Source organism: Silurus meridionalis, chromosome 25, assembly GCF_014805685.1.
Source record: "Silurus meridionalis isolate SWU-2019-XX chromosome 25, ASM1480568v1, whole genome shotgun sequence".
NCBI lineage: Eukaryota > Metazoa > Chordata > Actinopteri > Siluriformes > Siluridae > Silurus > Silurus meridionalis.
The window spans coordinates 2338934-2366579 of NC_060908.1; the positions used below are offsets into that span (position 1 = coordinate 2338934).

The following is a 27646-nucleotide window of genomic DNA, read 5'->3' on the forward strand; positions in this document are numbered from 1 at the left end:
GATTTTCTGCTCTAAACTGTTAATTCAGGAACAGCTGCAAGAGCTGGCAGCAAAGCAGGCCATGGATTAAAGCGTAAAAAAAAAAAGCACTTTGCTTTCTGTTTACAACCTAAACAAATCACGAGCAGGTACCAAGGGTATCGGGGTCGTCCACCTCGATTGCACCTTAACTCCATCTTTAAACCGTGCGGCTCGTGTTTACATTCCTCTGATCGATGGCATTTCAATTCAGGAAATAATAAACAATCTAATAATCCTTTTGAAACATGGCTACCTGCCTAATGCTCTTTCGAATACGCTCTCAGCAGAGGTTCTTCAAGGTTCTGCTCCCCCTGTGAAGTTTTTGTTCCCTTTCAAAAGCACAAATAGTCATCTCCGAGGGAGTGCGCATTCTTGGTTTGTCTATACAAATGTGTTTATTTTTTGAATGCGCTCGATAAACTGTCATTTTCTTTTTTTCTCGGGACAAACAGGAAAGGTGGTTTCCAGCCAGCGCAACATCTGCGAGACATTTGCGGGGAGACCTGTGTGAGGTTTGCTTTATCGTCACGACACGAGAAACCCTACTCAGAGCCTTCCATGTGAGGTAATGCTCATTCGAAACCTCAGAGCCAAACATCCAGACACAAATCTCCTCACCGCCCTCATATCTCTCGGTTAACCGCTAACGACTCCAAAGACTCGCTGGAAACAACATTATGCAGAATGTGACCCAAAATTCTTGCAGGTGCAGCTTCTCTAGTATGGGTTTCTCTGAGCACATTTATCCACTAGACCAGCATTTTTTAACCGCTGATCCTGCAACACTGATACTCTATATGGATAAAAGTATCAGGACACCTGTCTCTTCCAACCATATTTGGTTCTTTCCCAAAGTGTTACCACAAACTTGGAGGCACACAATTGTATACGACGTCTCTGGATGGTGGTAGAATGACATTTTCCAATTACTTTAACTAGGAGACCTAAACCTGTTCTAGCAAGACACAAAGGCAGCTCTATGAAGATCTCCTTTACATGGGTTGCAGTGGAAGATCTCCAAGATCTAAAGGGAGGTGGTAGCTCAGTCGTTAAGGCATTGGACACTGGATCAGAAGGTTACGATTTCAAAGTTACAAGTTAGTCTCTCTGGATGTTAATGTAAATGCCATAAATGCAAATCTCCTGCTGTAGATCTTCAAACTTATTAAACACCTTTGGGATAAATGTGAACACTGACTGCACCCCAGACCTCCTCACATCCTCACCTACATCAGCACCTGACTTTACTAACACCCCTGTGGCTGAATGAATCTCCACAAATCTCCACAAACACATTTCAAAATTTAGTAGAACATCTTACCAGAAGAGTGGAAGTTATTATAACTGCAAATATGCACTAAATGTGGAATGGGATGTTTAAAACTGAGAATCCTTGTACTTCATTTCCATATAGTGCACCTGTAGCAATTTTTATTTATTTTTTTATTTTTTATTAATTGTTTCTTTAACAGTGGGCCTCATTACATGATGTTTATCAATCGCACATTTTTCATTTTTAGTTTCATCTTTCCATCTTTCCATTTCCACTCCACAATGCTAATTGGTCTTACCATAAATAATTTACCAATTTGATCTGCATACTTATTGCCAATTATAGAACTGAAATATTCATGGCCTTGTATTTTGAACTTATATTAAAAAAATATTCTATACGAAGAAAAAGTGTTTTAAGTTTTTGTCATTTAAAAAATTGAAGTACTGTTTATATTTTTCTTTTTCATCTATAATAAATATTAAGAAAATCCCTAGATACTTAACCTATTAATTTTATTAATTTTACTGAACACAAAACCTTCTCAATTTACTTTAAAAGTAATAATAATAATAATAATAATAATAATAATAATAATAATAATAATATGGAGTGCCTTATTATCAGGGGATTCAAAACATCTATGCAACCAACAATCATTCTGGATTATTCCTCTGATTGGGAAAAAAAAGCAGAATTTTTTTGAAGAAACTATTTGCAGATTTTGGAGCAATAACTCCAACAAGCTTTCGTTAACGTTAATATGCAAAACCCTTAAACAATGTGTGTAAAGGCTGGCAGGTCTGAGTTGGTGAAAAGAAAACGGGACTGATGTCTGAAATGGGCTCGCTGTGCCATAACTCGTGGCTTCTCGTCATCGTACGTGCCAAAGCCACGGCTGCCTCACATGCCACTGTGGGTGCACAAGCAAAACGTGCGGTCTGCCGACGGCTTCCCGAGAGCATTCCGTATGCGAAATACCTCCACTTAGCATAAATGACATTCTCCCTCGGAACCTGACGTGTTAACAGCCATGCGTGTAAATGAAGGCTGCCTTTTAGAGTCTGGGCCCTTATAGGAAAACCAGATGCTCCTTTTAATGATAATTGAAACAAGAGAAGCTGCTGTGGTATGGCAAAGTCACCAATGTACTCTTCTCAGTTACTGAGTGTCCCTGCTTTAATGTAGATTTGTGTTTCCCATGCCTATAAAGACTAAGGAGATGAGAGGGTTATCTCCAGCTATGAGCTAGGTGTGAGGACAAGCAGTATTGCTAATCATTGCTGAAAATTCAAAACAAACTATAAGCTCTATTAATAGGCTCTGAGAATATAAGGATCAATTGATAGTCAATTGGCAGATATACTGATTCAATAGGTTTCCAAGTCTTGATTGGGTGGAACAAACCCGCATAAACATGGGCTCTTTTGGACAAATAGTGCTATAAAATTTTATTATTTATGATAAGAAATTAGTTTGTATCATCAGCATTAAATTACTTGAAATAAGTCATAAATAGCATTTAAACCCCAGGCTCATCATCGTCACTTCAATCTGCTGATCTTCGTGCACTCATTTTACTCTTTACAAAATGTCTTTATTACGTCATTTAAACCTTCTGTTCCCTGTCATCTACTATAACGAACAATCACAACGATCTTCTCAATTTAAAGGTTGAAAAGGTTTCTCTTGAGGCTTCCTCAGGGAGTTTTTCCTCGCCACAGTCGCAACTGGCTCAATCGTTGGGGACAAACGTACAATTATAAAGGACAAACCTATATGAGATGGTATCAAAATGTTTCAAGACTAGCTCTGTTTAGAAGAAAGTACTGTACTTATCTATGTTTACAAATGTCCAGCACCTTCTGCTATTCATGCTGGCTGTCTAAAACCCCAACCTTTGAGCCCGATCTTCGGGAAGAGGGTGAAGTCTGCAGGAGGGGTATCTGGCAAGTAGTAGTGAGTGCGGAAGTGACATCATGCAGTTTGTTCTCTGATGATCATCATGCACATCTTGCAAACGGTTTTGATATTTACGGGGTTTGATTTAATCAGAGGTCTTCCTGATCTCTCTTCTTCTTCCAATGATGTTCCTCTGCTCTTGAAGTGGGTGTGCCACTCAAAACACCTGAAATGACTCGTTGCAGCATCGCCGTATGGTAAAAGTATATCATGTCAAACAATGTCATGTCTGTGGCAGATTTGTCCAGTTTCACGCAGACGTTCACGTTTGCTCTTTACTCGCTGTCTATGATGTATTCGTTGTCTGATTACAAACTGAGTGGATTTTAGATCGATTTTATGGCACATAGCTTTCTAAACGACAAATATTGTGCCATGTATGACAGAGTGGTCCCTCAAAACTCATGGGGGTTATGTTTTAAGACCCCCTGAGTTCAGAAAATCTGCGATTTTCAGACGCACTGGACAGCCCCTATGAATTTATCTAGACATTATATCACTTTATAAACGTAATAGTGTACAGTACTCGAGCAAATACAAAGTTTCAAATGTTATTCCTAACGTTCCTGAACATTCAGTCCCACTGCGGACTCCCGCAAATTTTAAGATAATCCGAAACTTGCTTTTAATCAGGTTCCAAATAAGAACCCGCGAGTTTCGAACTATGAATTATCAGGGGTTGACTGTATAATAAGATGCATAGCATATACTAATTCAGCACCTCTGTACCACAACAAGCACTGCCTCAGAAACTCACTTTGCCAAACACAAGCACTTTCTCTGGAAGTGTCCAGACTATGTAAAATACCTCAGCCAGTCTCTATTAGCTCCAGCAAAGCGATCACACAGGCAGCCTTTGAAACACTTCAGCGAACTTCCGCACAAACACGAGACGCTCCAGAGCCACCAGAAACACAGAGGGCTGGCAAAACACACTACTATCCCACACACACAAACACACACACACTCACTCACACGCCCTCGAGAGCAGAGCTGAAAACCATTATCGTAAAGTGACTTTGCAATGAAATGAGCTATTACTAATGCGACCTTTTAGCCAGTCGGCCGTACAAAAAGGCTCGCCGAGAACTCCATGTCCGCGTAGCTGCACGGAGAGTGGCGCTTTCAAGCCTGACGTTATTGTGCTGCATGGCCTCGTGGGAAAAATAAGTCTTGCGTCAGCTGCCCAGTGTGGTGTAGGGGCTCTGGGGAGATAAACCTATTGAAACCCTAGCACTCTACTATGCTAACACATGCTTGTTGTTAACCTGAGCAGAACGAGATGCTGTCAAAATCCCACCAGGGCAACCTCAGCTAAAAGCAGCATCCCTGTGGTACAGCTCCGTGAGCAGGATGTTCTGTTCAAGCACTGAATACATATTGCTTAGGAAGGACTATGTGTCCTATTGCAGCTAGGCCATGTTTTGGATGTGGGGCTACCTTAATTAACCTCGCACTATATGCACCGGCGGGCAGAAGAAGAGAGAGAATGAGGGCAATTAATCATTTTGATTATGATGTGTCACTGGTAATTTTAGTGTGTAATTAAATGAGCAGTGTGATGTAAAAATATTATTAACGCTACCTAATGCAATCTGAGCGGCTGCGCTTTGCCACGGCAGCGCCCGAAAAACCTGGAAATTAATTACAAGCGAGAAGTCATGGATAATAAATATCATATAGCTTTCACAGGATATGGTTTGTAATGACTTTGTTATAATTAAAAAGGAAGATTTTTTTTTTTTGTTAGAAGTCAGGGATTCTTTCAATATAATAATAATCAGTAATGTATAATATAGTTTTCTTGATGTCTGTAATAAAGGCATATATATATATATATATATATATATATATATATATATATATATATATATATATATATATATATAATATTATCAGAGATGGCAAAAGTACACACATCCACACAAGAACAGATCCTCATGTTCCTCATACTCATAAAAGTTGAAGTTCTAAGTCATGTTTACATCTCTGACTCCCTCTGTCTCATTCACGTTAACCCCAGACTTCTTGTTGCCTTCTGCCTGCTCATTGTGAGCTCCGTAAACTAGTCTACGTCTGTGGTGTGAGAGACAGGAAATGATACACCAGTGGATTGAAAAAGCAGTGCAATGACAGGAAACAGGTTGATGGGCTGAAAACGGCGCAATGAAAAGAAAAAATATTGAGATTTCACAAAAACTGATTAAAACGAAAGTAATGGGTCTGATTTGAAAATGTAAGATGTAGAAAATACAGATATTTCTGATATGAAAAATGTAATGACTGAACGTAAAAAGTTGTCCAAAAATAATTAGTGAAGTAAAGAACTGGTACCAGAAAAATCTACTTAAGTACCTTAACGAAGTATTTGTGCTTCATTACTTCCCATCTCTCACTCTCACTCTCTCTCTCTCTCTCTCTCTCTCTCTATACACATATATATATATATATATATATATATATATATATATATATATATATATATATATATATATATATATGTGTGTGTGTGTGTGTGTGTGTGTGTGTGTGTGTGTGTGTGTATAATTTTTTTTTTATTGACACTGCTACAAATCAGCCAGAGTCATTTTAAAATCAGTCATGAGGTCTAATCTAATTCCAGATCCTTCTTGATTTTTAAACAGATGTATTCGAAGAAAGATGGCCTTTGAGTTTGGTTTGTAACCCACTGGTCTTGCTTATGCAAAAAAAAAAAAAAAAAAGACTAATAGGTTTGGAAATAAGGTACATTTCATTCACCAAACATTCCACATTTGGTCAGATCTTAAACAGCATTAGAGTCGTCATGGGCTTTTTAAGTCAAATTTTTTACGACCTTAACATACTTTCTTAGTAACTGGCCTTAACCAAGCACTAGAGTCATACAAAAAAAAAAAACAAGAGAGATTTACACCAATAACAGAAAGCTGTTTGGCTGTCATTGTAGCGAATTATCATTATACTACAACACCGCGGAAACATTTCAAAAACATTCTGAAGTACCGCGGAATCCTGTATTCATGTGGGTTTCCACATAGTTCTCTGGTTTCCAATAGGTGACCTCACTATTCTAAATTCAATTTACATGCAAATGACTGTGTAACTGTCTACCATTGACATCCATCCACAGTAAAGTCCTGGATCTTTTTCACTACCACAGGATCTACATGTTAGTAGACATGGTGTATCAGGCTTTTTTCCTACTCTTATATCCACAGAATAGAAGCCTTTCCAAAGAGACCTAACATCTCAGGTAAAGAAAAACTGGAGCAAAAAAGGGACCCCAAATTCATCATGATCCTGTACAACCAATGAAATTAGCCATAAATAAACAGGGCAGCAGACTGGATATCAGCCTTGGCACTGGACAATGCTGGATTTGGCCAAAGCTCCAGCAGTCCTGCTGTTCTGCATGGTGGCTGTCTGTATATTTTTATACCCAAGTACACGACTCGCTGACCGCATGGCCTGGGAAATGAACCAGGCTTCTCCAGCTCACAAGCAGCAACCATGCACGATTTTTTTTCTGGATCCATCTGCATGAACATGCTACCGCATACTTGAACGCGCTCCAGCCCAGATGCGCGCCGCCGAATGCTGATAGTGTGCAAAGTCAAAAATCATGTTAAATCGAAGATCGATTTTACTCCAAGGTGCAGGTCGAAACAACAAGCGTGTAAAAGGTAAAATGCTGGTGGGTCGCTGGTGATGAGCCAGGCCAAGAACATTTCTGCCTGGCCCACACAGATAGAAAATACAGAGTGCAAAGACATTCTGTTCTTTCTTTGTATGAGATACACACACGGTCAGATGGTGGGGTTTTTTAACTAGTGGTTGGGTTGGGTTTGGCGGGTGGGTGGGCGGTTGGGTGTTCTCACATATGGCTCTCACAATGATGAAAATCTGCTTGTTTGACCTAAAAGCCTGTGTGTTCTTCATGGTGGAAAGCTCCCGTGGCTGCAGGCCTGTTGGCATCTACGACAGAGACACAGTCCCTTCCCGCCTCACTCCATCTTTAACGGGCTCCTTTCAAGCATCCGGACTGATCCCTATCAACTAACTCCGTTCCCCGTGGGGGGAGCTAGCCCAACACGACCTTTGAAGCGGCAAAGTCTGCACAGAATCCTCTGATTGTAGGGAGGCAACAAGTGAAGGAAGACCACAATAACAACAAAACGATGACAAGCATGCATCTCGGCATAGAGGAGCTGGTGCAGGCACCTTGATCATCAACAGGCCCGGATAAACCAAGGCAAAGCAGAGATGTGTTTACTGTTTACAGCTACTTCCAAAGAGATCGACCTCATGCACTGTCTGCTTGATGACATTATGGGATGAGATATGCCGAAGATATGCCATTCCAAAGCTAGATCACGTACAAGGCACTCAAGAATTAAATACGGGACTACAAATGCGGTCCGAGGTATCCGTTTCTCATCAACCACAAGCGTCTGTGTTTGGTTTTGATTGACTGAGGGGGTTTTCATTGTGAAAAAATTTCATGTGATTAATTCTGAAGGACACAAGAAAAGAGAGAAATCCCAAGAGTACTTTGACCTGACATATGCGCTCAGGAAGAATGCAAGCACAGATTGTCTGTGCTGAATACTCAGTGTGCTGTAAACCACAAATGACAGAAGACCTTGTGATGGTGAATAAAGAGAGAAACAGAAGCATGATTGGGTTTTATTTAGGAGTACTTTAAACGTCAAAATCTTTCGATTCATCCAACAAGGCTGACGTCTTCCATATGCACTGTATCATTTGTCTTCACATGGCCTCATCTGTCTCCTCTCTGTGACTTTGATCTCCTCAGGCTAAAACAATCCAGTCCGACCTTGGCTGTATCGGGGCCAGGTCATTGTGCACAAGGGCCGCTTGACACAGAGGTTGGTGTGTAATTTTGAAAGACAGGTTTAGGATCTTTTGGAGATCATATCTTCTGCCTTACAAGCAAGAAAGAGAATGGATCTTCGTACCAAGTATGAGTTTTGCTAAAAGAATCTCCATCACAATGCCAATGTCAGTCTGCACACGGTGACATGATGACATGTTTGTTGAGATCACATTTAACAGCAAGCAAATGGGGTTTAGGTTGAACGTTTTCATTACTGAGTTTGTATTAGGTGACAGCAAAAACGCCTCATAACAATTTGAATACAAAGTGGGCCACTTCTGTCGCCAGACAAACAGTCGGCAGACAGAAAGCAAGGGGCTACTGCCTCCTCTAAAGAGCGTGACACCCGTATTGGAGGCGGGATACTTTTCAGTGTCTGCTTATTGTATAACTTACACACTTACAGAAATTTCTGAAACCATCGCTGTCACTTTACAACATCTGTGGCAAACGTATTTGTGATAAAACAAGTTGTACCTTGGTGATCGCAGGGTATCCGGATGCCACCTCAGCTGGGCAGTAAAGCCTTTCCTCATGGGACGTCTCCACCGTCGTGGCCCATTGATCCAGGAAACCGCTCGGGGTGTACAGACCACAGTCTCTTACACTCGTCTCCCGTTCAAAGTCCTCACAAACTCCATCCCCATCATAGTTGTAGCATATGCTGGGTTCATCTGTGACAGACAGAACGACATGTAAAGTTGTGTGCTACATTTTATTGTGTTAAGAGTGATGCAAAAGTGTTACAACTGGTGGAAAGTGTAGGTTGTGTTTCCATGTGTGTTGAAAACCTTTACAAAAAACTTTATTTTACAGCAAGAACTCATGGATGGTGAAGTTTCCTGTGAGGACAAATATTAAATGAACATTTTGGGAAAGAGTCTACAGTATCAGTGCTTTCTTCTTTCTATAATGATGTAAGGAAGCTAAAGTCAGAGCGTAGAGCCATCCATGATACAGCGCCCCTTGAGGTTTAAGGGCCTTGTTTAAGGGCCCCAAGAGTGGCAGCTTGGCAATACAATGACTTGAATCTTTCGATCAGAAACTCGGAGATATAACCATTAAGTCACCACCTACCCTATATAACAATGTAATATTGATACTCCAAAAAAATTATGGCATAGTATGCTTACTGAGATCCTCCGAATCTTGAAATGATCACTTTCATATATGTTTTTAATAAGTAAAATCATCATTTATTTTTTAAAATCATTGTTTTTTTAAGATCCACTTAATAATTTTGTGAAATGTAAAAATAAAAAGTATTCTCTTTTCTTTATTTTTTTTATTTTGAACCCCACCAAACTGCCACTACTGGGGCCCTTGGGCAAGGCCCTTAATGTCAATGACGTTAGGCAATACACACTAATACATTTACAATACATTTGCACTTACAATACATTTTCATTTGAAATGCATATTTTTATATTTAGTTTTTTTTTTTATGCAATACAAAATGGATACATTGGAAAAATTGGACTTTTTTTGTTTCAGTGTGGATGAGAAACTTTTGGGAAACGATTGAAAACAAAAGTGTAGACATGGAGATTTTTTAGATGAAAAAGTATAGCCTTAACCAATGAGCTACCACCTCCCCCCACCGACTGAGCTACCACCTCCCCCAAACTGAGCTACCACCTCCTAGTTTTGCATAGGTGCTAATTAGGCAAACCACAGCAGCTAGATCTAAACCTGAATTTAAAAAATTTGGAAACTTTTTTCTTACATACCTTGTTGGACAACGTTTCAAATCTCTCCCCAAGACGAGTCATATGTTTAGCTAGCGGTTTTTATAAATACTTAAAACTCACTAAAAATGACGGAATGTCTGAGCAAGTGCTAGGTTTTCATTCTCCTCACTTGAGCAGGAGGAAAATCCGTAACATGAGTCTGAACCCAGCAACACAGGAGAAAAAGGTGTCAAGGAAGTGTCGGTGCCAAAGATTATCAGTAGGTATTTTAAAAAAGTAAACAAAGCCTTTCTTTTGTCATTCCTGGTTTTTCCAGAAGAATAGGAGGAGGAGGAGAGTAAACATACGTGTCCCCGCTGCCAGGCCAGAGAAGATTGGTTTAGGATGACAAACAAATTAGATGTATTTTTCAAAACATAGGAGCATCCTGCTGTGGCAGCCAAGGCAGGATTCACGAGAGTAGTAGGATATGATGTCAGATTAGGGGTCTATCGTACATTCTTTTTTTTAGGAAACGAGATGTAGAGACAGATTGAGCGAGAGAACAAGAAAGAGAAAAAAGTAGAGCGATGTCTTTTCCAGACACGAGTCTTTCCAGTCTCCTTCATTTTCCGTCGCCTTCCTGCTTCCTTATCCATCCTTTGCTCAACTGTTGCGTTTTTCCTCTCTTCCCCCTGTTCCAGTTTTTCTACCATTCCCATCCATATTCTCTCCATCCTCTCCCTCTCAATCAATCTTTCTTCACTGATTCCTCCCTCGGCTGCATCCTTCTCATCTCTCACTCCCCCCTTCTCCATCCCACTCTTTCTACCCCCTCAACCCCGCTTCCCAGAGTCAGGGGTTCCAGTAGGGGGACAAAGAAATGCTTTGCCAAGTTGGCCTCTACGCAAATTCCAATGCTCCCCTCAGCTTAGTTCTGGCGATTTTGAAATGTGGGGCTGCCGAAGGGGGCACACACACACACACACACACACACACACACACACACACGTCGCAGTTACTGCAGTTAGCAAGAATACACACACATGGTGTCAGAAGTGCAATGTGCTTTTCTCGCTACATGATTCAACCTTCTTCTATTCTTCTACCACCGCTAATCTTGTCTAAGTGTCGCTTCAGGTTACCTGGCTATTGATATTAATTCCCACATTAAAACCCTGTCAACAGGCTTAATTACAAAATCCACTGAAGTGTAGCAAGCATGATACTTCTGCTAGCTACAGCTTAGGCAATGCTAATGTTTGCTGTACCAAGCAAACATGCAGGCTAGTTTTCAAAATATTTGACATTGTGGTTCATGCTGGAGGTATCTAAAGATTTTACTTTGCTGTACTTTGCCTACGATTTCTCCAACTCTGATATATCAGCTAGATTATATAAACAAAAATTTGACTATAAGATTGAGATATCCTTTTCAAAAACTCCCATTCCATATGTAGTCCTCATTCACTTTCATAATAACCTTTACTCTTCTGGAAAGATGTTCCACTAGATTTTGCAGAGATTTGTGAGATTTCATTCAGCTACAAGGGTGTCAGTAAAGTCAGGTACTGAGAAGGTGAGGAGGTCCCTTCGGTGCAGGAGCTCTATTGCAGGAGATCTTCCACTCCAACCCATGTAAAGTGTATTTTCATGGAGCTGGTTTTGTGCACAGGGGTATTGTCATGCTGGAACAGGTTTGGGTCTCCTAGTTCAAGTGAAAATGTCATTCTACCACATCCAAGTTTGTAGTAAGAGTTTGGGGAAAAACCTCATATGGTTGGAAAGGTTTCAATACTTTTGTCTTGAAAGTGTATGTGACAAATAAAATTTGATTTGATTTGATTTTAAAGTTGATGTTAGGTGTGCTAGATTGCTGTGTATTTGTAAAGTTGCTCTCTACAGGAGTTTTTAAGTTATTCATTTATTCTGAGATTACTTTGTTCACATACATTTCTAGACAAACTAGAACTCTAGCACTAAGACACTTCTAATGTAAGCTAAGCTACCTCAATTCAGTTCTATGTTATTTGTATAGCTCTTTTAACAACGAATACTGTCCCAAAGCAGCAAAAATAAACAGATTTTAAATATAAATTAGTCAATATAAGTTTATCCTTAACATGTATGCCAGAGGCTTCTACCAAGTTGGCAATTCATGTTGAATGCTAATCTTTTTGCAATCTAATCTTTTTAGCTATCTAGTGTAGCTAATGATGAAAAATAGCATATGGATTTAATCAACTTTTTAGCACACATCACTATAGGTTTTGATTATAAAATACAATAGTTTACCGAAGGATAGCTAGCTTTCTCCGGTGTTACATTTATGTTGGTGAAAGTAATTAGTTAGTTGTTTATTCACAGTTCAAGCTAGGTCAGCTAATCCTGGAATAGTGTTGTTACAGTATAAATTAAAACCATTGTTTAAAGTTAAACTAAAGGCGAGTCTTACGTGTGCAATTGATCTCACTTGAAATCTCTGGGTCAAATCTAGATCATTTAGTTCATAGTAATTGGTTTCACCCACTTGTTAGCAGACATAGATCGTTTAATTTAGGAAACTAAAGATAGCTACCTTAAACTCTGATATCTGATAGCTAATGGAGGATAAAATCAATATGTTGCTATCTTGCCAGATTGATTTAAACCATATTATTTTTGGCTAAACTGTTTCGGTGTTGTCATGTGATCAACCTTTTAATTAGAGCATCAAATTTAACATCAAATATCGCAACTCAAGTTGCGGACTCAAGCAGGCAGACCCGGAGTTACTGTAGGAAAACACAGACAAAAAGACAGACGAGCAGATGATCTCCACTGTTTCCATGTGAATTCTACAAACAATTCAAGCCGCTACGCAGATGTGAGTTCCACTGAAAGTATGCAGACAGAGGAAAATAACAGGTACCGTGATAGCTGTATGAGAACGGATCAAGGGAACTGCACAAGATGTAAATAAATGGTGACATCTGGCTGGTGACAGAAGGTCAAGAGTTTTGTTCGCATTTACTTTTGCGGTTATGGGTATTGATACAAAAGACAAAACATTACGTAAAAATGTAAAACATCTGGAAAAAAATGACGCAAAAAAAATAAGGTATGCGAACAATAAAGCACTTTATTAAGCAATAAAAGAACAGCCTCTATTGCCTATCTGAACAAGCCGTTTAGGGTGAAAAAAAAAAGATTATGGCTGCCAAATCCGCTATGCCAGGGGTTGTTAAACTGGCAGAGGGTTCTGAATGTGAAGTATTTCTGAGGATTACATGAAGAAAAATAGAAGCTGGTTGGTCGATGGTTAAAAAAATGGGCCAAACCCAGTATTTAAAACTTATTTAATTAACATTTAAATTAAGACGGCTCTATTACATTCACAGGCTTTCACTTTTTTTATTTGTAGGTATTGTGATAGTTGTATGAGAACAGATCTCACAAGAACTGCACAAGATGTAAATAAAGTTGACATCTGGCTGGAAATAGAAGGTCAGGACCGCTTTAGATATTTGCCAGTGTTTCGTAATCTGAATCCCGAGGCACCTCGAAATCTACTGACGCCTCTAATCACGGGCAACGTGACTCTTCACATGTGCCGCTTTGACGAAACATGTTAATTTCATGTTCACAAGCACGCCGCACACGACTTCCATATGTGCCGTGCTGCAGACTCGACGTGAAGCGAGTTTCCTCAGGCTAAAATCAAAGACGAGAGGAAAAGCCTCTTATTATGCATAAAGAAAAAGGAGCAGACAAGGTGCCAAAGCATCCGTTCTGAATTTGTTGGCCTGCTCTTTTGAATAAAATGTCTTCCAGACCTGATGGGGATGTCGCACTGATGGAGAATTTGTGGAAGGAAGAAACCAAAGCGTATGCATGTAGGGATATGGACAAATCTAAAGGCACATGTGAGGCTGGGATTATTGGTAATTGTTTCACTTTACATGTGCTTACAGTCAGGGTCGTATATACATTCGCATCAGAGAGTCATAAATCTACATTAGCTATACGCAGTATATTCAGGAGTTACTAGTAGTGCAATGGATCACAAAACTCACCGTTCTATTTAAATTAGGGTTTTCGTGTTATGGATCGGATAATTGTTCGGATCAGCAAAAAAGGGGAGGGGACAAATATAACGTGTATAATTTTCAAGTTCTTTTAAGCTCCTCTGCTAGTCGTTGTTGTTGACCGATTAACACGTCCCGTTCACATGAAAACATAACTGCTCTGTGTAGTTACGAAATTACTTAATAAGCAATATCGGCAGGAAAAAACTCTTACATTCTTCGATCGTTAATAAGTAAAAAAAAAAAAAAGTAATTAATCCGTGGTTTACATGCGTGCCGAACCGTGGGTCGTGATCATACTAGATCAAAAATAAATCTTTTTTATTTGTTTAAATCTGTGTGATTTGATTGGTTGATGTAAATGTTTCATGCTAAGCTTCATGCTAGCATTGTTGGCTGATTATCAAAGAAAGCTCATTTCAGAGGTGGAAAGTAACAAATTACATTTACTCGCGTTTCTGTAATTGAGTAGTTTATTTTAAGTCGATTTAAAAATCTGTAATTTTACTTAGGTATGTTTTGTTTGAAGTATTGAATTTAACTACATTTTAAATCATTTCCATTACAGAGAAAAAAAAAACTATTTATATTAATAACGCAAGGGGGAAAAAATCCCCCGGGAAACTACTGCACTGATTGATGGGCCGAGAACAAACGCACTAAACTAACAAGAAAGAAAGATGGAGACGGAGGCCATGTCCACACTAATACTCTTTCATTAAAAAAAAAACACCTTCGTCCACACTGAGACGTGTTTTTCAGTCAACGAAAACATAGCTTTTTGAAAAAACGCTCTCCAAAGTGGATACATTTGAAAATGGCCTTTCTTGAAAAACGATGACGCAGTTTGCTCTGACATTTCAAAGAGGCGAAAAGTAAAAAAAATCATTTTGACGACTGAACGATTTTGTGGACAGCGTTTTCAGACAAAAATGCCGTTTTCTAATTTATCCTTATTAGTGTAGACGTAGACAGACAAGACAGATGCCAGTGATGCAGAGCCAGCTGTAAGCGAAATGGCAACGGAACGAAAGTTGTTCAGTGCGTGAGCTCGATGTCTGAATTCTGAATCTGCATATGCGATTTCTTTCATTATCACAAACGACATTATAAGGATTTTTTTTTTGCTGAGATAATGCATAACTCACATTAAACTCAGGCCAAGGACAATTTTTTTATTATTGCAATTTAATGTGTAAAGGTGCTCCTTTAATTAGAACCAGATTTATATCCCATGCTCCTTTCTGAACGATCCCACTCCACCCCCACTGTTAAAAAAAGAATTACTCTAAGTACATTTTAAAGAGTGACTTTTTACTAGTACTTGAGTAGATTTTTAGACTGGTAACTTTATTTTTAAATTAAATACAATTTCACTGAAGTAACAGCAATTTTTCCTTGAGGAGAATATTTTATTACTCTTTCCACCTCTGGCTTATTGAACTAGATATACACTCAATGATCTCTGCTACTTCCCATTAGACTTTATTTGTGTCTGTAATGTCTAGACACCCATTTAATAACAGGATTCTATGAATCCTGTTTGTTCAACACTAAATTGGAGTTGTAACTGGGGAACATTGGATCAAAACCATTATAAGGTTATTTCTAGAATTGGCAACAATTGAAAAATTGTAAATTTCACGTACAGTTTTTGACTTGCTGTTGTAGCTCACGTCATGCACACGAATAGAAAGTGAATCTGATGATGGTTACACACAACAAATTGGAATAAAACCGTCCAATCACGTACCTCAGTGGTTTTCAGATTCCTAAATAATGTGGTCTGCTTTTTATGTTCTCCAGCATTCAGTCAGGACTATTTGTTATTTCCAGTATTTTACAAGAAGAACCCACATCTGTGTGAAATTTTTTGTGAATGTTGCATGAGATCTGTTTGTTTAGTCTGGGTCCTCCTGACTGGAATTTACTCAGGTTATCTACGTATGTTATTTGTTGCATAGATGTTAGATGTACCGTCAGTGTCTGTTAGCTCATTTTTCCCAAATTGGGTGGTAACAATCACATTAAAGCACATTTAGTCATAGGAAGCACAAATAGGCAGATGTTGAATGCAACATTGCCACAGAGATTCTGCTTGCCTGCCATTCAAAGTGATGCTGGCTAATTGGTAGTGCTTTCCTCTAAGCGTGTTGATCTATATGATGTTGAACTAATAGCAGTCTATGTTTCTTGGTGAAAGAACCTTGTAGCCTACAACCCCTTGGACTTTGAGCTATCTTTTTTTTTTTTTTTTTAAATCAGGATTTGTGGACTCACCTACACAGTTGAAGAACGTTTCTTTCCGACATTGACTCGAGCAGCCATCCCCATTTATGGTGTTTTTATCATCGCACTGCTCACCTTGGGACCTTGGGGGCGAAAATGAGAATAGTACCGGAATACAAAGCAGCATGCATGTGATCATCATTAATCCCACATTTGGATGGACTTCTGCCTGATTGATAATGATGAAACGGAAGATGAGTCGCATAAACACACCTCTGGATGATCCCATCTCCGCAGTATGGAGCTCCGAGGCGGTGGGAAAGAGGAGGAGATGGTTCACTATCTCCCCATCTGGAGATCGTCTGAACCTGGTAGGTGTACATCACGCCATGCACCACGACCCTAAAAACACCCCAAAAATTTTTAATATCTTTCAGGACGTAGTAGCAAAAAGAGCACATTCATCCATTCTGTACCACTACTTGAGCTTCTTATGCCTCGTGCAGGCTTAATGAAGAATTTTCAACTCAAACTTTTATTTCTTGGCTGCGTTTCTGGTTGGCACAAGTGCCTTCTTAACCTCCTTAAAAATTCATGACCCCAAAATCCCATTACGGGCCCAAAGTAAACGAGTCTGTAATTCTCTAATCCTAGGTCAGCTTTGTTGTAAACCATCATAATTTAATTTCACATTCGTGAGCCATCACTCGAGGGTTCCAACCAGGCATTACAATTAGCGTGCATATGGATTTCGACTTCTGGCCTCTCGGAGCTCATCTGCATTCGGTTATGCTTGCTGATACGAAATGCAAGCTTTGGAGGGAGTGAATGGAATCGATCCAAGAGCTGCACTTAAAACAGATCTTGGGCTCTGTAGACTTAAATGACTGAAAGACTGAAATGAAGCAATGACATCCTTCTCTGGACTCAGTCACCTTCATCAGCGGCCCGTGTTTTAGCCCATATCCAGGAGTTCACTCGGCCAATGAGTTTATTTTCTTCTCCTTTGCATTTGGGAGACAAGACATTAGCAGTACATTAGGCCTTAGTACCAATTCTAGTGCAAGCCATGCCTTGCTCTGATATCTAACTGTCTAGACGTGTACTTTATTCTAGCTTAAACTAACTACACATATTTTAACTATTTATATATAAAATAAATCTGGGCCTTGTTTTTTATTCATAATGCTCATAAACAAATAAAAAAAATCCTCTGATTTAGTTTCATTCACATTTGATTTCCAATTATGCATATGAATACAAAATTCCAAACATTATATAAAAGTTAAAACATCTGGAACAAAAACTGACTGAATGAATAATGTGAACAATAAAGCACTTTATTAAGCAATAAAATAACTGACAGTCTCGGTTGCCTATCAGAACAAGTCGTTTAGAGGAAAGGAAAGATTTTAGCTGCCAAACTAGTGAATTGCTGAAATCAGCTATGCCAGGGCTGGTCCACTGGCCGAGCGCTCTGAATGCAGACCCAGTCAAGAATTTCAGAGGATCAAATGCAGTGTTAAATAAATGTTAAATGGGGCAGAAACAATCAACGGGAAAAAAAATGACTATACATCATTTATGTACATTTAAATTTAAACTGTTGCTTTTACATTTTTGTGGATTTGAGCGGATTTGACAAATTGTGACGTCTAGACGACTGGGTCAGAGCATCTCCAAAACTGCAGCTCTTGCAGTGGTCAGTATCTATCAAAAGTGCTCCAAGGAAGGAACAGTGGTGAACCGGCGACAGGGTTGTACGCGGCCGAGGCTCATTGATGCATGTAGGGAGCGAAGGCTGGTCCGTGTGGTCCGATCCAACAGACGAGATCCTGTAGCTCAAACTGATCGTCGTACAAAGCTGTTATAAATTTAGCCAAATCTTCATCTAAGATTAGATTCACCTCTTCATTAGAAATGACATTACTCATAATCACGTGAAATTTTCCAACATATAGATCATAGAGCAGGTTTGAAATTATATGTACGATACGACATATAGGAAGTCAGACATTGCTATAGAGGGTTCCCTCTTCCTCCTGCAGCTGTGGTGTGTTGAAACCGATACTATGCTGGGAACCGAAGAGAGTGGGCGAATGCGATTGATGTTGGTGCAAGTAAGCACGTCTCTTTCAGTGTTCCACTGCTTTCACTCAGACACAAACAAATAGCTGGCGTGCAGTCATGGCCCGGGCTTCCACAAAACAGTAACTCAATCCAAACCACGTTGGCCAAAAAACAAGACACGCACCGGGAGAGAAAACATCCAGCCTTCGTAGCGGAGCATCAGAGCATTTGCCTGTGTTTGAACCGTCCGAGAAAGTGGACCTTGCAGAAGAGTGAAAGAAAGCTACAGGTCAACAATCCTGAGGGCCAAAAAAAAAAAAACAGATAGAATGAAAGAAAAAAAAAATGTTGGTGTGGTGAGAAGAAATATTGACAGAGGCACATGCTGGGATTGAATAGCAGGTCATATACAGACCATCAAGTAGTATTAATTTCGGAACGAAAGTCCTCCACACACACATACACACAAACGCACAAACAAATGCACACATGCCAACCACCCACAAAGCTACACACAGACAGAAGGCTTCTCCAACATCAGCTCTGTAGTCTTATAGTCCACACGTCAATAAAACAACACGTCCAGGCAGTCACACACACACACACACACACACACACACACACACACACACATCAGCTTGTAATAAAAGAATGAATGAGAGAAAGGAAGGAAAGAGGGAAAAAAACATACAAAGGCCTCATTATTTGCATTTACGTTGGCCGGCTTCCCCAGAGGGAACACAAGCCTTTCTCTCTGCTGATTAGCAAAAAACGACGCGGCCAAATTAGCGGAGTGGTTCGGCCACGGCGGCTGCTGTTGCAAACACAGGAGGTTCAGGCGAGGCCAAGTTTTTAACGCTGCCGTCAGCATAGTTATAAGGTGCCTGCTCTAATGGGCAGGGAAGCAGTAACTTTTAATGAGAGGCTAAACAAATCATTCAAATTAGCACTTAAGATGAACGGTAAAGTTTTTTTAATTTATTTATTTATTTATTATGCAGTTCTTGCATTTGTGCCCGAGCCAAGTGTGAGGTCGAGGAGAAAAAAAAGTACACCCCAGTAAAAGTCCCCATAAAATCAAACAAGAATGCACAAAAATATGAGAATTCACAAGACATTCCACACACACACACACACACACACACACACACACAGCAGGAAGCTCTGTGTTCAAATGTGTCAATAGATTTATTGCAGGATACTCGTTTTTTAGAATGACGTGTTCCTTACTTTTTCCTTTACTCTCCCAAAATAAAACACACACACACACACACACACACACACACACACACACACACACAAACACACAGGTGAGTGTGTGCTAATGATCAAACATACAAGAACACACAGTTTCTCTGACATAATTACCATAACACACCTTAAAGAGGCCAAACCATGCAAGCGCACTCTCAACTGGCCTATTGACTGAAATCTCTTTCTGAGTTGAAGATTTTATGATTTCTTATCAAAAAATGTGTATTACAACATGGTGATTTTTCTTTCTGAATAATTCTTGCGTTTTAAAGGCAGCAACAGTTTCAACACCAAACCTGACCAGCTTGAACAGGGGAACGAGGTGAGCGCCTGTTGCAACAGCTGCCGAATCAGGAGAAAGAAAGCTCCAGAGTGAGTATGAACAGACCTTCCACTCCCATAGCCAAGCCTCGGTTTTGCCGCCCTGCTTGATGTGAATGCGCATGGACTGTTCTGCAGTGTGTCTCGCGTTCCGAGTGCAAAAAATGAACAGACGATCAAAAGCAAAAGCATGTGTGAGCGCACGGCATTGCAGCATGGCTTTTATAGAAAAGTCTGTTTCTCTAAACAGGTGAACCGGTCGGATCTAGAACCCTGCAGTGTTGTCTTTTTTTGACAAACTCACCAATTTTCTTGAAAGATCGTTACGACAAACCCGTGTGGAAATGCTTAGCTAAGCTAAAACCCTTCAGCATTCCAAGGACCCCCGAGAAACGAAAATTTAAAGAGCATAGAACAATAGTTTCTGTGAAATCATTGGATGAGGGTTCGGATACTTGCTCAAGGTTGCGCAATGGTTCTTTGGACTAAGAGAATAAAAACTCAGCAGACAGCAAACATTATTTCAAATATTATCTGAAGATGCTAGCTATGTCTTGAGCCTCGAGGCAGTTTCAATTATTTCTTAAACCTCTACTGGAGCAACAAATGTAGTGCATTGATCAGCAACAACTTCCATTGCTTTAGTCTAAAAACTTGTTGAGTTGGTTAAAGACTAAACCCTCCTTTGGACTGCCAGTTCAACACCTCAACATCCAATGATATTGAAAGCTGAAAAAACAAGTGAAATCTCCACAAGTCTCTCAATTTTAAAAGGTACTACATAGAACCTTGGAACTAAGGGCAGTAAGTACAGTAATTATGATTTAATAGCCATGAGTTTTAAAAAACAACTGCAAAGTAACTTAATAACTTTAGAGAAATGGTTCTGTTCTGGTTTGTTCAAGGTTCCAACAGTGACTTTTTGAGCTATGTAAAAAGCCTTATAAGGTTCTTTAGTGGTGCATCTGGGGGAATCCTGGAAGAGAATTTTCCCAGTCACAGGGAATCAATAATCATCTCAAAAGAAAAAATGTGGAAGATCTGCATCGTGTTAACAGAATCGTTAATTCCAATATGTCACCGACTTAAACTAAGCATGTAGAACAACAGTTATCATGTCCTTAACCCTCTGTGCACTAGGGGTGCTGTATCATGGCTGACCCTATGCTCTATGTGTAAAGAGTAAAAGTTTCATTGTGGGGTAAAGTGCACCTGACAAGTAAAAGCCTCTTTCAGGGCCTTGTTTAGGATTGTAAAACTAATCCTTTACACTTTCAGAAGATTTACGTTCTACAGGGTGACGCAGGGAAACGGGGAATTTTTGAACTAGGAGTTGGACACTTTTGGGGCGTCGGCGATTGTTTGGAACCAATGCGAGCTCGTTTCTAACCGCTTGCCGTTAGTTATAATGGAGCAGTGGAGGAAGGCGCAATCAGCGTTCGCTGTAAAACCTTTTATAAGAATGGTTATAGTGTGAATGCTGGGCAAAGGGAATTACCATTCATTACCAGCTAGGACGTCATGGTGGTGTTCCATATGCTTATTTGAGCTGCCATTGTGTAGAGCCCTCACCTCTTCACTCCGTTCCACAACACGCATCATCACCGATGTGTCGACCCGTTTCTTCGAAACGACACACCCGTGTTGTAACTGCACGAGAAGACGGGACACAATCATGACGTTCTAACTAGAAATTCCCTTTGCCCACCACACCACTGCTCCGTTAAACATAATGGTGAGGGGTTCGAAACGAGCTTGCACTGGATCAAAAGAATTCCCAACATCCTAGGGTGTAGGTCAGGGTCCTAGTTCCAAAATTTCCTGTTTCCCTGCACCACCCTGTATTTGTGATATCCTGAACGGTTTCTGAGTTTGTAGCTCTGGAAAAAAACGGAAAGGAAAATAGGCTTTCCTGGTCAGAAGAACACTACAGAAATAAATTGTCTAAACAATCACAAGGCTCCAAAAGCCCTGTGGAAGCTGTGGCATCACATATAGTCTAGAAGAAAACTTTACTGCTAATCTATAACTGTATTTAGCACATTTGAGCTTAGCTTTATAGCATGGCTTTGGTACTGGCAAAATATAGCCATCTTCTCAAAAGGCATGTTTACTTAAGCATGGACAACCTGGTGATGCTTAACATACAGTAACACAAAACAAACACAAAAGAATGCATAGCATGCTCCATTGCCTGCTCACTTCGCTCACTGTAACTGTCTCATTCTGGAAACATACATAAGCAATTCTCTCTAAACACTGTCTCATTGAGCCTCCATAAACGAGCACATTTTACCCGATTCGAGTTCAGAAAAACCAAGCGAGTGTCTGGATCTCATTGACTCTCCGGCTCTTTGAGCGGTATGAAAACCTCTGGATTTTTCATAGCATTCCTCATAGCAGAACTGCACTCTGCATGAGGTTTCCTTCAGACTACCTGCCAAGAACAACAGGATGGCGAGGAAGCATCTTTGGCGCATTTTGGGGGGGAAGAAAAAAAAGAAAAGAGAAATGCAGAAAAATGGTCGGCAGACAGGAAACAAAAACATTTCTCAAATATTATCTGAAAAAGCTAGCTATGCCTTGGGCCTCGAGGCAGGAAGAACCCTTTTGTCATGTTTAACATGGAAAGTTTCTTCGATTTCAATAATTTCTTAAACCCCTACTGGAGCAACAAAGCTAGTGTACTGATCATGAACGACTTCCATTGCTTTAGGCTAATAATAGCAGTCTTGGGCAAACATTTCAATCCATCATATCATTGCTAAAATGTTCAGGCATTGAACTGTAACTTCTAGAGCTGGTTAAACACTAAACCTTCCCGTGGACCATCAGTTTAACACCTCAACATCCATGCACACTGAGAGCTGCTCGCACCAATTAGCATGCAAGAACATTTACTACGCTCTCTAAACCAAACATCGGGTAAGGCTTTGAATTTTATGGTCCTTCCAGCGCTCAGCTAAACTTCTGTTAGAAGAACAGATATGATTTAAACCTTAACACAATCCAAAAAGATCTAAGACGTTCCTCAAAGTGGGTGGATGGATAAATAGCCCTTCATGCATGTGGTTCTAGCTAACGGAAATGCTGATTTAAAAGACCGCTCAGCCAGGTGTTAATGGTTCTTTCAAAGTGTCAGGGTTAGGTGCTTGTTTTTTTTTAGATTTGCTGCATTTTATTAGGAAAAAAAAACAAGCCGAAACACTTGATTCAGGAAGTCTGCAGAAATACCAGGGACCTGAAATCTGTGGTATAATTGTCTAATCATTCTGCCTGAGAGATCACAAGGTCATACCTCGTTCCCATGGCCAACAAAAGCCAGATGTCCATATACTGTGATAATAATTCACTTCTAGATGGAGATGAAGCTAACTTCCTTTAGTTGTTCTGAAAGGTTCTGCTACAGGAAGAGCATTTTCTTTCATTTAAAGCTTAAATTATGGTAACAAATCTATCTATCAGGATTATATATGGCATTTAAGGAAAAGCAGGTAAAGCAGTCCCAATCTGTTATTTAATGGTCGAAAATTTTAAAGATTTGCCTGTTGGTTTCTTAATAATAGGACATGCATTTTTTCTGAATATACTGTAATAACCAATAATTTGAGCAATAATTTGTGAGCAATATTTGATATGTGGATCGAATTTTTCGTCGTTAAACAGTTTCTCGAGCGCGTTCTCTCAGCACCGCTGCTGCTTCGTGAATATGACGTATCGCAACACTACGGAGACCGAGGCGTGTCCTGAGAGTCACATAGAATACAGATTAACATGGCAGAGGTAGAGCAGTAACTTCCTGGAGACACAACAGCAAAAGAGCATCAAATTTTTTTTTCATCTTTGTTCTTATTTTTTTTCCGCACCAAAGGCGTGTTTGTGAAGGCAGCCATGCATTAGAAGTCAGAAGGCACTTAAGAAAATTGATGATCTGCTGTCAATCTGAACCAAAGAAAGAAAAGCAAACTATCAGTACCATATTTAATTGAACAGCAACATATTTTTATAAATTGCATTGTACTGAAACATATTGTGTTGAATCGAATTTAAATCATTCAACACAACCACACTGCATCGGAATAGGGGTGAGTCGTATCGTATCGCATCGGCAGCTGCTTCATATGCATCTTTAATGTATTGTGTCGTTGGTATATATTATATATAAAATAAGAATCATTGCCCAATAGCTGGTATATAAGAAGAATCCATTATGGTGTATAGTTCATTAGATAAGTACAAAGAGCCTAATTTTTCCAGCATCTGAGATTTTCGACAATTCGAGATGTTCATATCTGTAAGCACACCAGCTTCGACCTCCAGATCAACACCCGCACTATACAGATTCATTTGTATTCTATTAGTTGTGGCTTTCTGTCACACACTCAACAGCTCCAGAGTGGAGGACTCGATGATGTGTCAAATGATGTCACTTCAGACATTTCGCAGGCACTAATGACAAGTCCGTGCACTTAAAGCATAAATACTTGCTGATGACATGGCATGAAATGAGGTAATATGTCATTGTAGCTCTGATAGCAGCCCATCGTTCAAACCCTGGCAGTGATCTAGGTGCGATGGTACAATGTGTTTGCACCTATGACTCACGAGCGAATGGAGCACTTACTGTGCTTTAGCTGGAGTAATGCATGAGACACAAGAAAAGAGAGCGAGTAAGAGAGAGAGAGAGAGAGAGAGAGAGAGAGAGAGAGAGAGAGCACGGATGCTTAACATTGTTTGAGAGCCGGAGAGAGACTCTGTGTTGTGGAAATGGAGATGGATTTGCCATTTCCTGTTATGACTGTTCCATATGGAAAATATAGTTCTCTGTGTGTAAAGTGTACACTTATATACACAAAGTTCTTTCGTCTGAGCTGGGCATTTCATCCAACCATAAAAAATCTCCTCCGGGATCACACAGATAAAAAAAAAAAAGAACTTGAGCATGATTGATAATGTGATAGCACTTGATAAACAGAAAATACTTTTCAAGCTATTGGCTTTGGACATACGATGCCGCTCTGGAAAAAGAAACGACGGAGAGCTGTACATCTGCGCGTCGGAGTAAGGCAACGACAAAAATGATAGCAATTTCGAGTAACCTCATCCAGTGCGGCTTGTCGAAGGAAAACAATAGCGTAGCTGTTTTTAGTAAGCAAAGTCAATGATGAAAGCTTTTTTGGACCGATCACAAAAGAAAAATGGATGGAAATGACATTTTGAGGAGCGCAGATGCTGACATAGAATCAGTACCTTCATGACAGAGCAGTTCAGATTTCAAAGAACTTCAACAGGTCAATGCTAAATTGCTCGTCGTAGTCCCGAAACCACAGAGGAATTGATGTTCCGAGTTGCAAACAAATTCGACATTTCACGTCGCCTGCTCAGCCATCCGTGAGGTACCATGAAGCTGTGAACGTCCCGAGAAGAAAAATCGCAGCAAGAGGGTTTTCTCTTTAATGTATCACTTGCCTGAGTGCGTCAATTACCAGACAGCAAAGGGGAATCAACTAAAGTTTCCATGGTGCTGTTCTGTCTCTCTTGCGTAAACTGGAATTATTGTGGACATCTATTATGTAACACGGGTTACAACCTGACTCGGCTTCACCCACCCAGAGCCCCTCTTATCCTCAGCCACCCAGATCTAGTTCCAAGTGGAAATCTGTTCTGACAGTTCTTAGAAAGGAGGGTGGAAAGCAAACCCAAGGATCCAGAGACACCCCAGATACTGCGACCATCAGCATCTCCCACCCTGGAAATGTGGTTTGTGTTAGTACGGGGATTAACCAAAGGGTGGGCCAATAATACCTCTACGCTTATAGGAGAAGGTGAAGATGCATAAAGGCCTTTTCTTGTCAGAGCAGCATGAAGTTCAGGAGCACCACCGCGAGAGCCAAAGCTTTAATCCAAAGTCAATAAAATTTCTGCGCTGAAATCCTCTTTTTTTGGCAACAGAGACGAATCGGAATACGGCAGCTTTCCTAAGAGCCAATTATCACAGACATCTTGAAACAGTCAACATAGAGGACCATGATTCATAAGTTTACATCGAACAATTCAGATGAGAAAAGCATGATTCCAGACATGAAATAGTTTCCAGGGAAGGTAGAAAAAGGATTGCTTTAAAAAATGTTAGAAACCTCGATGTCCTGAATATGCATGCAAAGATTTGCAATTCCATTGAGTCCAATAGTAATGTTAATATTTACTCAGAGGAAAAGTTATGCGTATTTCAAATCTAGTTGTGCGAATACACGGGAAGGTGGTAGCTCAGTGGTTAAGGCTCGGGGGTTACTAAACGGTAGGTATATCGCCAAGCTGCCTTCCTTGGGGCCCTTGAGCGAGGTCCTTAACCTTCTGTGCTCCAGGGGCACTCTGACCCCAGCTGTCTAACATCGCTGGAATAGGCAAGAAACCTTTTACTGTGCTATAAAGTACAGGTGACAAGTATACAGCACCTTTCTTTTCTTATCCTCGAGGTCAGGTATATACAGATTACACCTCTGATATATATATCATTCTAGAATTTTCTTGAGTCAAGGAATTCAATATGGGGAAATTTCAATAGCATGTAGATCACTGCCCTCACCATATATATATATATATATATATATATATATATATATATATATATATATATATATATATATATATATATATATATATGGAATAACATTATGACTGTCTGCCTAATATAGTGTTGGTCCCCCTTATGCTGAAGAAACATTACTGACCCATCAAACATTAACAGCATGAACTTTTTCAGCAATCTAAACTACAGGAGCTCGTCTGTTGGATCGGACCACATGGACCAGCCTTCGCTCCCCACATGCATCAATGAGCCTCGGCCGCCTACAACCCTGTCACCGGTTCACCACTGTTCCTTTCTTGGAGCACTTTTGATAGATACTGACCACTGCAGACCAGGAACCTCCCACAAGAGCTGCAGTTTTGTAGATGCTCTGGCCCAGTCGTCTAGACACCACAATTTTGCTCTCATCAAACTCACTTAAATCCTTACGCTCGCCCATTTTTCCTGCTTCTAACATCAACTTTAAGGACAAAATGTTCACTTGCCACCTAATAAATATAGCCACACTCTAGCAGGTGCCATGATGAAGAGATCATCAGTGTTCTTTACTTCAAAATGTAATAATGCTATAATGTTTTGACTGATCGGTGTGTGTATTGCACTTGCATTCAGCTGTCAAGAAGCAAGGTGTGACTTGTTCCTCCTCCCATTCAAGCTTAGTCACTTTTAGGAGTAATTGAGACACACCCTCTTTTAGACAAACCACACCCTCCTTTTTCCAACAGCCTGTAATGTAACTATTTGTAATCATTAAATGAATTAACCAAATCTGAAGATCGATTTCTTACCTGTCCATGTATCTTCGCACAGAGTCACTGAGCTCAATGCCTTTTGGAGCATGACTGAACGGCGGTTGGCGGAGGAGCCGGAAACGCAACTCCTCGCAATCCTGGCACAGCGGGCAGTCAGGCTTGGATGTGAGCAAAGTGGCGTCAATCTCCAGGTGCTGCTCCATGGTGAAGAACTGCACACCGTACACCTTCTCCTTTACATCCAGCTTGATGGTCAGAGGCGTGTCGCAGAACACGTCGCTGGGTCCCAGAGACAGGTTATGCCCACTTACGCAAAGCAGGATGATGTTGTGGATGGCAGGAAGAGCTGTCTCCTCTGAAGAGCAGAACGTCACCCAGACAGTGAGAGACTCGGGTACTACTGGGTGTGCAAATTCCAGCTGGAGCATGCAGCCTTGAAGGGGGCATGGTGGTGGTACCAAGCCCACCTCCATGCCATTGTGAGGGCTCCAGGTACGAACACTTGGCTCACACACTTGCTCCACATCTGGTGGACCTGAGG

At 40.3% G+C, this 27646-nt stretch overlaps 1 protein-coding gene across 2 annotated transcripts in view; it reads right to left on the reverse strand.

Moving 5' to 3' along the window:
• The window catches only part of pappaa (pregnancy-associated plasma protein A, pappalysin 1a), a 92542-nt gene that overhangs the window by 39210 nt on the left and 25686 nt on the right, over window positions 1-27646 (reverse strand). For both annotated transcript variants that reach the window (XM_046839707.1, XM_046839706.1), the window contains exons 8-11: window positions 27142-27640; window positions 16393-16521; window positions 16171-16262; window positions 8631-8827 (exon numbers count right to left, since the gene is read on the reverse strand). In XM_046839707.1, coding sequence (XP_046695663.1) covers window positions 8631-8827; window positions 16171-16262; window positions 16393-16521; window positions 27142-27640 — 917 coding nt within the window. The remainder of the gene's footprint in view (window positions 1-8630; window positions 8828-16170; window positions 16263-16392; window positions 16522-27141; window positions 27641-27646) is intronic.